The sequence below is a fragment of the Onychostruthus taczanowskii genome, unplaced genomic scaffold, assembly GCF_017590055.1.
Source record: "Onychostruthus taczanowskii isolate IOZ18803 unplaced genomic scaffold, ASM1759005v1 scaffold33, whole genome shotgun sequence".
NCBI classification, from domain to species: domain Eukaryota; kingdom Metazoa; phylum Chordata; class Aves; order Passeriformes; family Passeridae; genus Onychostruthus; species Onychostruthus taczanowskii.
In genome coordinates, this window is record NW_024500683.1 from 7,119,862 (window position 1) to 7,132,072 (window position 12,211).

At 45.0% G+C, this 12,211-nt stretch overlaps 1 protein-coding gene across 1 annotated transcript; it reads right to left on the bottom strand.

Annotated features, from left to right (window-relative positions):
• Positions 1-1,672: 1,672 nt before the first annotated feature.
• BAG2 (BAG cochaperone 2) lies at positions 1,673-9,644 on the bottom strand. Its single transcript, XM_041410728.1, has 3 exons — positions 9,310-9,644; positions 3,462-3,571; positions 1,673-2,506 (listed from the first exon to the last, which is right to left on the bottom strand). Exons 1-3 carry the CDS (start codon positions 9,474-9,476, stop codon positions 2,106-2,108), a joined length of 678 nt encoding a protein of 225 aa, XP_041266662.1. The 5' UTR covers positions 9,477-9,644; the 3' UTR covers positions 1,673-2,105.
• Positions 9,645-12,211: the final 2,567 nt, after the last annotated feature.

A 12,211-nucleotide genomic window follows, 5' to 3' on the forward strand; every position in this document is an offset into this window, starting at 1 on the left:
GTAGACACTGGAAGTGGCATTAAAGTATTATTAATATATCCAAGATGCCTGGTCCCTTTTCTGAAAATAAACAGGTAAATAGTCACTAGTGATTGTTGTTTGGGGGGTTTGCATTGTTTTGGTATTTTTTCTTTTTTTAGTAAAGCACAAATCAGCATTTGTGTCTGCCTCTTTACCCAGGTATCTGAAGAATATCAGAAGTAACATAGTCCTGCTTCCTCTTGCATGCAGTTTTGAATACAGAAAATCAGTGTGTTTGCCAATTATTCCTTATCAGGGTGTTAAGCAGTGGTTTAGGCTCATTACAGAGGCATTGGACTAGATGACCTTCACCAGTCCCTTCTAACCCACCTCTTCTGCAATTCTGTGATAGCACAAATGCTATAAAAAATAAAAATGCTTTTAGGTATCAGTGCAAAAAAAAGAGGATCTAAGAGAGAAAACAAAAAGGCTTTTTGCCTGAATAACCTTATAGTGGCCTTAAAAACCCAAATATTGAATGAATATTCTAAGAAACAAGAGGCTATCTTCAACTTAAGTATTGCACAGCACAAGTTTTGAAAACAATGCAGGTCGTGTATTACTGTGAAGGGTTTTAATACTGTTGAACAGCTGGAAGATTTTTTTAAAGTGGAATTACAGAATTAATGCCACCAACTCTTAGAAACTTCTCACAATCTCAGAGCTGAAACTGGGACTGCATTCGAAGCACCCACCTGAAGTGCCATTTCTGCAAAGTAAAGGCAGTGACAGTGACCTCATAGCAGCTGGTTTCCAAGAAGCACAGCTCTTGAGTTTTCTTGCAGAGCCCCTGAGGCCACTCAAGGCATTTAAAACCACAGGGCTCCTGACTGTTGGCTGTGCAGGAGCCTGATGTGCAGGGTCTCACTGTGGGCTGGTCTCAGAGCATCCAGGTGTGACACTGCATTTGTAACACCCTAGGCACTGCCACCGAGGCAGCTGTGGTGGGTGGCATCACTCAGACCCTTGGGGCTCCCTTCAGCTGAGCTTTAAGTGCTGGTGGCTGAGCCAGAGAGCACCCTGCTCCCCTCCGGGCACCGCCAGCCTTGGGTGAAGTACTGCAAGACTGGCCAGGCTGCAGGGGGTGACAAAATTCCAGGCACACCCTAAAATCTGCAACTTTTGACCCACAGCCACAGAGCTCAGTGATGATGCACAGCTGTTACTGTGAGTGAGAGGGTGGAAGATAAAAAACAAACCAAAAGCCACTCACACAAAGAGGTGAGTAATGCTGGATGTACAAAGTACCATCCTACACAAGACACAAGCGCGGTGTTTGCCAGGTGAGAAGTCAAAATGTTTTGCTCTGTGGCTTCATAGATGATGCAAAAGTGGAGCAGTAGCTGATATACAATTCCCCTTCCTATTATCTTTTAAAAATACATACACAGCAATCTCAAAGCTACAATGAGCTTGTGGGACCAGAATGGTTCACCAGGCATGGAGGGCGGATTTTGAGAGTCAGGTCATTTGTAGCCTGGCTGGTAATCCCTGGGATACATGTGCTGCTTTTCACTTCCTCAGTCACAAACTGGGCAGTAGCTGTCTGTCTCTAGTACTGTGATCGGTTTATTCAAAATATTCAAAAAGTGCACAATTATAAATGGTAATGAGTAGGACACTGTGTTGTTTATGAAAATACCATAAATGGTTTATTAATTCTTTTGATTTATTGCCATGATTTTTCTTTTGTCCCCAAAAGTCTGGTTCACACACTACATATGCAGCAGAGAAAAGCTGAAATCTCATGACAGGACAAAACAACTTTAGTTTAAAAAACCCAGGAGAATGGAGAAAGGCTAGATTTTCAGTTTCTGTCAGTTCAGCAGAAGCACAATTACAATTTGCAATAGAGCAGTTACCGACTCTACAGAAGAACTGAGAGCATTCCTTATTGCCAAAAGAAACTGCCAATGCTACCAAAACCCATTAAATGCTTGCACCTCGCAATCAAAGATACTTTGGTGCGCGTGGATGCGTATATGCTTGTGTGCTCATACAGAGAATTCTTTTCTTGGCTTCTGGGTGCTTTTTTCGGGCACTTGCTCATCCTGTGGTTTGCCAGAAGTAGCCAGGAGGATACGTTAATCCTGTTTGCTGTTGCAAGACTGCCGAACAGATGATTTCTGATGCTCCAACAACGTGATGGACTTTTCAGAATTTTCCAAGTTTCTGAGCAGAGTCTCTAGGCGCCTTTTGATTTTCTTCTGATCCTCAATGGCACATCCGATGACCACAGACTGAAATTTCTGATCGATGGGTCCCGCTGGCACGTCGGACGTGCACGCGCCGTAAAGCGACATCAAGCGCATTTTGGCGTCTTCCAAATCATCGAGGAGTTTATTGACGATCTCATCGATCATCTTGGTGGCGTGCAGCAGGGATTCCTGCTGCTGCGCGTTGCGGATGGTTTCTACGGAAACCTCCACGGTCAGGGTTCGGCCCATCAGGCGATTAGCAGTCAAATTCAGTTCTTCTCTCTCACCTCAATTCAAAGCAAGAAAATATTCTTGGTTACAGGCAAATACTTTCCAGTCCAAATAGCTCATCAGGACATTCAAACTGCTATAACTTGGCAGTAAACATTCTTTTTTAAGTAAGTGACAATCAACAAGATTTCCAGAAGGCAGAAATGAGCTTTTTACATTTGCCCAAGTTATACTCATTTCATAGAAGCCAGTATCTGATTTGAAATGAGGCATTAAATGCTACTAAAATTGTAAGCAATGTTTTTCCACTGCTGTGTCACTTTAAAGCAAAACGTACAATATTATGAGGAAACACTCAGGAACAGAACTAGCTCATTAAGGACTTCTGTGCCTTTCTGAGGGAGGGATTTAGAATACCCCAGAAGGTCATAAAGACAAAACTAGATATAATAAGAGGCCATGAAAAAACTGGTTTTCTGTTTTCTGAAAGTATAGCTGCTTTTCAAAAATATGAAATGTAGGCTCTTGAAGAGCCAATAAACCAGCAATTTAAAGCACCTAATCATCAGGTTTAGGGAATATATTTGAAGCCATGAATCACACAACTACGACAATGACCTTAATCATCAGCTTCTTGCAGGCTGTATGCTTTGTAGCACTCATGCCTGTCCAGTAGTCAAAATCATTTTCAGCTATACTATCATCATCATCATCAATGACTCTCTCCCAGCAAAGCAATGTTAATCTTGATTTTGAAAATGTATCAGTGAACTGAGTATAGGCTTTCACATACACAGCAGTGACGTTCATGGTACTCCATCCACCTGAACAGCATGAATTTAGTCAAGAAGAGGAGATCTCAGGATAATGAGTAACACTTCAACAACCTCAGCTGGCTCCAATGCTGCACCCTTACCAGCAGCAGAATGCTGCTCACAAAGAGCTGCTCCCTTAAAAATGGGCTGATTAGACTTTGGCTCAGTTGGAGGGTACAGGAAAGCAGCTTCTCACCTTCACTGATGTGCCTCATATCCTGGCTGTTCTGTATATTGTGGATCATTTCAAGCAGAATTTCTTTCTCTTGCTCCATGGCAGATGCTGCATCACGGAAAGCCTCTACCCTGTATGTGGTTGAACCAAACAAAATGTTTAAATAAAAAAATAGCCGTTCACTTATATAGCTGCAAAGAACTCTTGTTTTAAACTTCGGCTTAGAGTAAGTGCAGTCAGTTCTTGCTTATCCATGAGACAGATTCTCTGACTTCATGATATTCTCTATCTTTTCAAGACTCAGTATAAATAAAAAAACCAAACAGATGGAGGGGCAAATGGAAACAACAGCAATTCATCTTTTATTTTACTGACAGTGCTGTTCTATCTTACTCTGTAGATAATCTGGATATGCAGAGCCTGATGGTACTACAGCCCCATAGCAGAAGTCCTGTAGCCAACTGGCAATTATTATCATCTGCCTAACTAGGAGAGAAAGGGACCAAGTCCCCACCAGGGAACTTGGCAGTGAGGGTGGCAGCTGCAGAGATGGAGGCAGCCAGGGGCCCTGGCTCCCTGTGCCACCGCCAGGCCAGCAGAACCCACAGAATCCACCTGCAAAGCAACAAACACTGCAGAAAAACTGCAACGCGCCAAACAAGCCCTTTCACAAAGGAGAAAGCCCTGTGAGCGGGACACAGGTCACACACTTCTATTAACTTTTATTAACATGACAGGGCTTTCCCCGACACAAATGGTGTGCCTTGGTCACTGGGAGAAGATGCTGGACTGCTTGCTCCCACTCTCACTGGTACTTTCCACGGAACGATGCTCACTGTGATTCACACAGGGAGGAAGCTTCTGTGGGAGCAGCTCCTGTTTCTGGGCTTGCAAGGAAGCAGGAAACTCAGTCCCTCCTGAAGCCAGACCCCTACTCCAGTCCCATTACTGTGCTGAAGCTGACATGTGAGCCTCACAGTGAGGACAAGGGGAAAGTCCATCAGAAACTGTAACTACTGGGTTTTGGTAAGGTGTGGTTCTGTGCCCACAGCCTGCTCTCCTTGTGGTATAAAGTGCAGACTCAGCTCACCATGGGCAATGTGAAAATGCCCCATAAGAAATCTGAGTCCAGTTTCTTACTTCATGTCTTATTCCCCACCACAATTTTAAAGAGGGGGCTTTTGCATTCAGCTGAATAATGGAAAAGAACACTGGAGAACTCTAAAGCAACACTTTACTTGACCTGATACAAAAAGGGAAATGTCCCACTCCCTTGGCTTTTCTCCGAGACTTGAGGGTAGGGGCTTCCAGAGGATTTTCCAACCTGGAACTGGTTACAAGAGTTGCACCAAAACCATCAGCTCTGCATTCACAGGCCGCACAGAAAAGCAACAGTATAATATGAACCCGGCTGATGGTTTGATATGCTTGCAATGCACAGCTCGGGAGGTCTGGCTGCATCACAAGAATCTCCATCTATCCTGAAATGTTTATGAAACCTGGCCAGAAAAGGGGAAACAAACCAGAACATTGTTAAGTCTCTTAGGTGCTCTACACCCTTCAACATTTCTGGGCGCTGCCCTGAGACAGCAGTGGCTTGTTGCTGTCTCTGCAGATGAGGGCGCGTCTCCTGGGACAGGAACGGAGCTGCTGCTCCTTCCTCACAGTCTGGCTCAAGGCAGGTAACTTCAGAAAAACAGCAGCAAGAGAAAAGAGGGTGAAAGCAGAAAAAAGGGAGCATTTGAGGATATAGTCACTCTTCACAAGCAGCCTGCTCACGAAATGATTCTGTTTTACAAAATATTTAACCTAATTTAGTCAGTGAAAGCACAGGCTTTAGGCCTTGCCTTTAATGTTTTTTTCTGAGGAGGAGTGGGAAAAGTTAATGCAATGCAAATTCATGCCAAGAGCAAATACTTTTAATTATTATTTTGGACTGGTTAGTAAGAGCAATGAGGCAGGTGGAGTCATTTCATACTTCAGATGTCTTCACTTTATAATTTAGGAAGTCTAGTAATATTTTCAAAATGCCTTGCCATGCCTTTTTAAAAAAACTAGTCACTGGAAAGTTGTAAATTAAAAATCTGACGTGCAGATTGTCAGTTTTGATAGTGTTTTAAAATCAGATTCTGGATATCATTGTACTGATGTAAAAACTGAAGTTCTGCCTTCAGTAGATGGATCAGCCCATGATTTCCACAGGCTTTGCTGGGTCCTAAGAAGAATGTGGAAAAGCTGCATTGCAGAGATACATCCTGAATTGGTACAGTTCTAAAGAGATGCCTAAAATATCACTGCTTCCAAAGGCCAGCTTGGTATGTAAGGCAGGACCTAAAAGCCAAACTGTCAGAATTAATGTTGCATACTGCAAAAAAAAAGAAAAATACAGTTCAGCAACTAGAGCTTTGATTGACATTAATTTACTAAAGGTAATGTAACCAAATCGGAAGAACTATTTTATTTGCAATAATTGCCACTTCAGAATTATTTTTACCATTTCCCAAACCACAATATAGAGTACCACACAACAGTGGGACGGGGTCATTTCAGAACAGTGCTCTAGTGGGGGTGGGGGGAAACCCAACAAAAAAAATGGAAACCAGTCACACCAACTTCAGAAAAATAATGTGTCAGGATCACACCATGCAGTCAGTTCTCATAACTTCTTTCCTAAAACGCATGGCTTCTTAACTTCACAGGTTTCTGTAAATCTTTCCTTTCCTTGTGTGGGGGACTAAAAAAAAAAAAACAGTTGGAAGATTTAAACCTCTAACAGAGGTGCCTGATGTAGGAAGGGGTGGGAACACAATCCAAGTCTCAAAAAAACAAAACAACCAACCAAAGCATAAAAGGCAAAGAAAATAGAACACAAAATAGTCATATTTATGCCCAGTTATCAATTATTTTGATGCAGAAGTACAGTCTTTTTTCCTTAGAGATGAAAACCTCCAATCATATTTTTACTTTGAACAATCCAAGTAAATTTGTTGCTTTGAATCTCAACTATATATTCCATCTATTACCTAACACTGAAAAAGACGTTCCTTACTTCTGATTTTCCCTGTTTGTGAGCAATTAGGTGAGCAATGCCTTTTTTTGCTACATACCATTTACATGAGCAGAGCATTCCCCTGAGAAACAGGTGGACCAGGCTGTGCTTTTGTTTCCAGATGAGAAACTTGACACCCGCTTTCTTAGGACAGCTGCAATAACCCTGTCCTTTAAACTACTGACTGACTTAAACAGCCCACTATTAAAGCCCACGGGCTGGAGGTTCAGATAAGTTTTCAAAGGAAATGAGAAACATCTGAGGATGGAACAGCTTTTTTTTTCCTGAAATGGAGCTAATCAGGCACACTGGAGGGAGACAAAACGGGGGGTTTCACCCTGGCATCCTCAGCTCTTCCAGCTGAGTGTCCTCTCCCAGGTAAGCAGTCCTGTGAACACTGAAATGAATGCTGGTGGAACATGATTGATCCAAACAAGATAAAAAGCACCAAATATGAAGATAAAAAATACCCAGCAAGAATCTGACTTACCTCATGTATCATCACACCTAAAAGTGTGTTTTCACTTAACACAACCAACAGAACGCAGTGACTCACAAACAGCCTCTGCTCTGCCTTCCAGCTGCTCCCGAGATGTCTTGGCACTCACGAAGGTCCGAGCCTTTACAAGGGGCAAACGTGCCACCTGCCCCCTGGCCACCCCTGCCTCGGGCACTCGCTCCCCAGCACTCCCTCCCAAACTGATTCCCCTTCCCTGCTCACTTTACATACAGCAGAAATCCCCTCTGCAAACACCTATCAGGGGAGGTACAAAAATACCCCATTACTGTTGGGAAAAAAGCTCTCCCAGTGGAAAGAAAGGGAGGAAAAGGAAGGCTGTTCAAACTGGAGCATTTTACAATGGCTTTAAACTGAAAGAGGGTAGACTTAGATTAGGTATCAGGAAGAAATTCTTCACTATGAGGATGGTGAGACACTGGAACAGGTTGCCCAGAGGTTGTGGACTCTCCATCCTTGGAGGTGTAAAAGGCCAGGTTGGATGGGACTTTGAGCCACCTGGTCTACTGAAAGGTGCCCCTGCCCACGTCAGGGGGCTGGAACTAGGTGACCTTTAAGGTCCCTCCTATCCCAAAACATTCTTTGATCCTGTGGTTTCCAGAGGGATGAAGCTTGCTTAAGAGCTCAGCTGACTTTAAGCAACTTGAGAACTGAGGATTGTTGAGGGTTTTAATTAAAGGCCGTAGTTCAGTTTGACAACTTTTCACTTATTGTATCTACAAGCAACATCTTGAGGGTCTATAGCAAAACCAAACAAGCTGGACAAGGAGAAAGATTGGAAGTTTCTCCTCCTGTCAAAATAAATTTGAAATGAAGCATGCTGATTAGTTGTGAATAGAAAAAAAAAAACAAAAACAAAAGCATAAGACTTGAGTGGCTTTTATCAAATTAGACTTTTTTTTCACTCATTACTATTCCACATTTGGAATTATGGCTGTCTGAAAGAACCACAGCAAACTAGGAAGTTTAATTGAGGGTTTAATTGCTGGCTAACCAAACTGTCTGCTTTGTTTCAGAGTCACTCAGCAAATCTAAAACACATTTTTGCATATTCTCATGCTAATTTTTGGATTATATATTCATCATACGCCTAGACCTGGATGTAAGCAGTGAGACTTGTTTGCAGACAGTGATTTTGTTTAGTCAAATTCAGAGAAGTCTGCAAAGGACTTCAAGGAGATTTAATCAAGCTAAGTGAAAGGCTAATATAACAGCACATCGAGTCCACTCCTGAATAATGCAAAGTAATGCAGGCAGAAAGGGGAAATAAAACTCCTGCATCCCACAGAGCTCTTTTAATTACAGGAAAGTCCTAGAAACGTTCTGGGTGGTTCTGTGAAAGCTGCTGATCAATATGCAGCTGTAATGAAGGAAAGGGTGTGTTGAAACAGTACCAGAGGAGGTGAATCAGTGGCATCCTGCACATCCATCCACCTCAGAAAGGACACTATGTAATTTAGCAGAGCTGAGAGGACAGGGAAGATGATTAAAGGCAAGGTATCATCTCTCATGAGGCCAAACTGGGGGAAAAAGTCAAATGGCATATAGGTAGGGAACGTCAAGTAGCAGAAAAAGTCAGGACATGTCTTGGCACAATAATGAAATTCACACAGCATGTACAATAACTTTGGAAAAACACACCTCAGCTGCAGAATGCAATGCTGTTCACATTTTATAGTGACACGTTTTAATACACCTCAGAGAGGAGGTGGACACAAACACAACAAGAACATCCACAGCTGAACCAGTAAGTGCACAGGGAGGCTTGGCAGACGAGAAGCCTCACACGCCAGCATACAGCACTGCAGCTTAAAGGCTAGCCAAAGTCTCCGAGAGCCTGAATGACACCACGTTTTATCCTCGGATTTCCCGCATCTTCTTATAAAACACCTGTCCGCAGGTGCGGGACAGGGGCGACAGGGTGGGACGACAGGCACGATGCTCGCACCCGCCGTGCCACAGCTCGCAGAGCCCATCCCGTCTGCGAAAGGCTCCCCGCACCCTGAGGGGCAACACATCTCTTCGCGCTTTCTCTGAAAAACGTCTACCTTCATACATTCCTATACATAATCCTATTTTCGTATATTTCCAGGCCACGCTAACTCATCTTAGAGCAGCAGCTCCCATTTTTAAACTTGGAGGAGAGCCCTTTTCCCCCGGTCCCCTCCAGAAGCCTCACACCGCCCCCCCCGCAGCCCGGCCGGGGCAAGGCTCCGCGCCCGCCGCCGGCCCGCGGTGCGAAGCCACCGGCTCGGGGCCAGCCGGCTCCCCGGCCCCCTCCCAGCGCCCGGCCCCGGCCCCACCTGAGCTCCAGCTGGTCCAGGTTCTCGAGCAGGCGGCTGGAGCGGTCGGCCATGGAGGTGGAGCGGTAGAAGCGGCCCCGGAGCTGCCCTCCCGACTGCTGCTGCTGCGGCTGCGGCTGCTGCTGCGCCCCCTCGCTGGCCTTGGCGCTGATCCTGGCCTGGGCCATCCCACCCGCCGCTGCCGCCGGCGGAACCTCGCTGCGGCCGCTCCCTCCCCGCGTCCCGCAGGCGGCGGCGGCGGCCGAATGCCGGCACCTCGCTCATGGCCAAAGAAGGAGCCGCCCCGCCGCCGGCCCCCGCGGCCACCCCGCCCCCGCGCCGGGCCCGCGGGCGCCGCCTCACGCAGCGCGGCGGGGCCGCCTCGCCTCGGCCGGGGGGCAACAGAATCACCGGACGGGCCAGGCTGGGAGGGACCACACTGGGTCAGCTGGTCCAACCTCCCTGCCCCAATCGAGTGAGGGAGACTCCACAACCTCTCTGGACAATGTGTTCTAGTGCTCGATCACCTCGACAGTAAAGAAGTCGTTCGTATTCGGGTGAAACTTCCCTTCCTGTGCATTGTCTCTTGTCCTATTACTTGTCACCGGGGAGAAGAGGCTGCTCCATCTTCTTGACACCCATCCTTTAGGTACGTGATCACATTGATGAGGTCCCCTCTCAGTCACCCCTTCCCGAGGCTGAACAGACCCGGCTCCCTCAGGCATTCCTGGTGAGAGAATTCTCCAGAGCCTTGGCTGAGGTACCTGCCCCAGAGCTCCCTGTCCCTCTGGTCTCTGCCCTCTCCGCAGACACCCCTGGAGGCCGCAGCAGCCCAGTGTCCCCTGCTGTCACCGACACCGCAGTGTCGCCTGCACCTGCCCCCGCACACCCCGACACGGCAGCCGTGTGGTGCCTCTGCTCCTCCTGTCACCATGTGGAGCACAGAGAGACCCCGGGCTGTCCCGCTCCTGTCTGCACTCCCCGTTGTGACAAAAGCAACAAAACCTGCACCAGCCAAAAGCAGCATGAACTCTGGCTGTAGTTCAGCCAGAAGCTACGAGAGGAATAATATTTTCAATATCTGTATTAACTTTGTGTGAGATGGGAGCTACTGGTTGAGGATTTGAGTTCCAGAACTGGTCTGTATGGCTGGTTCATTGGTTTGCCCTTTCATTAAAGAAAATAAGAAATCCACAACTACCCAAATGTTATTTTTATTTAAGGCTAATTAAAAAGTAAACTACAAAACTGAAAACAGTGGAAAGTGCAAGAAACAAGAAGAGAAAAAAATAAAGAGCTTTTAAAATCCAGAAGCTTGAAAGGAGAGAAAAGTTAAATCAGAGACACCCTTACTGCAAGCAGAACCAGAACAGAATTCCTAAAAAAAAAACAAAAAAAACAAAAAAAACAAAAAAAACAAAAAAAACAAAAAAAACAAAAAAAACAAAAAAAAAAAAAACCAAAAAAACTACTACTGTACTACTACTTACAGAGTGCATCTTTCTCCTGCCAACTGCAAGAGCCCCCTACTACTTGCAGAAAAGCAGCTGTTTCATCAGCTGTTATTGTACAATTCTACAAAAAAGCTTACTGGAAAGAAAAGTGGTTTATGTTCTCTTTTTATGCTAGAGAGAAAAGATAAATCTATTTAATGGTAGCCAAGGTAATGGATCTACATCTAGTAATGACTTGTCCCAAGAACATATTTAATTTGCCTGTATGAAATGGCATCTTCTCTCTCACAAGCACCAGCAATTCAAGTCACACATAAGTTTTACTTGCCACTACTGTGAGTATTTAAAAAGGAATTTGCTTATCCCAAAAGAGGTTTGGGCAAATACCCCATGGCTCTAACAGACCAATTTTTGGCACCCAGCTAAGAGGGATTTTGTTGCACAGGGATACTGTTTTGTGTGCTTATCCTGCTGCGATTCAAAATAGCTGTTTTCTCAGGCTCGTCCATTCAGAATGATATCATGTCCCGAGTACTCTCGTTAAATTAATTGCCTGAGTTTTCTTTGTTCCATGTGGTTGGATAAGCAAGGCTTATTGCCTGTGAGCTCATGGAAATAGCTTCATTTGAACAAATGTTCCATCCATCTCTCTACAGGCTCTATAGAAGATAATTAAAAACCATTCCCCCCCCCAACCAGAACCCATTTGTAGCCATGACACATACTTTGCTACCATTTATTTCCTGGGATCCTTCTATTCTTCCTGTGCCAATTTATTAAGCATCAATTAGATTGGGTTTAAAAAGTAGAAATCAAAGTAGCTGAACAGCTCTGAACATGTAAAACATGAGCATGAACAGCTCTCCACAGGTAAAAACAGCTGAATCAGAGATGCAGAACAGCCCTAAGTGTCCAAATGTATCACAGCTGACTTAACCTCTTTAACAGCAAAAGGAGAGTTTACGTGGGAGGGAATAGCAAAACTGAGGAAACAAAATGCAAGTTTAAAAGCAAAAATGGTCTTCCAGGACAAGTCTTGAAATTATTGCCTGTAAAAACTGGGATATTTTCCCTTCCAGAGACTTCGAAGGACCTTGAAAACTGCTTTTCCCGTTCTCTAGAGTAATTGCCCCCACCTCCTTTATTTTTGCTGAGGTATGTAAAAGGACAATTGGCATCCCTTTTCTAAAATAATAACTGGTTGGTCTAGAAAGATTGGGGTCCATTCTTGTGGGAAGGAAAGTGATTCACAGCTCATTTGGGGGAATTCTGAGGACACAAAAGGCAGGAATTGCATCCTTCAGGGAGGTAAGAAGGAGGAAAGGCCCCCACACATGAAACAAAGAGCATATTTCATTCTCCTTGCCATCAGTGGTGGAGCATGATCGGGACTGTTGGTGAGACCATGCTAACACCCCTGTCTTCTCCCATGTCCCCACATCTGTGCTCATGTGAAGGACTGCACAGCC

Coding starts and splice junctions, on each gene's coding strand:
- BAG2 (XM_041410728.1), bottom strand. CDS start 9,476: ATGGCCCAGGCCAGGATCAGCGCCAAGGCCAGCGAGGGGGCGCAGCAG. Junction 3,572..9,309: donor CTGGACCAGCTGGAGCTCAG/GTGGGGCCGGGG, acceptor AACCACATACAG/GGTAGAGGCTTTCCGTGATG. Junction 2,507..3,461: donor TATGAGGCACATCAGTGAAG/GTGAGAAGCTGC, acceptor CTTTGAATTGAG/GTGAGAGAGAAGAACTGAAT.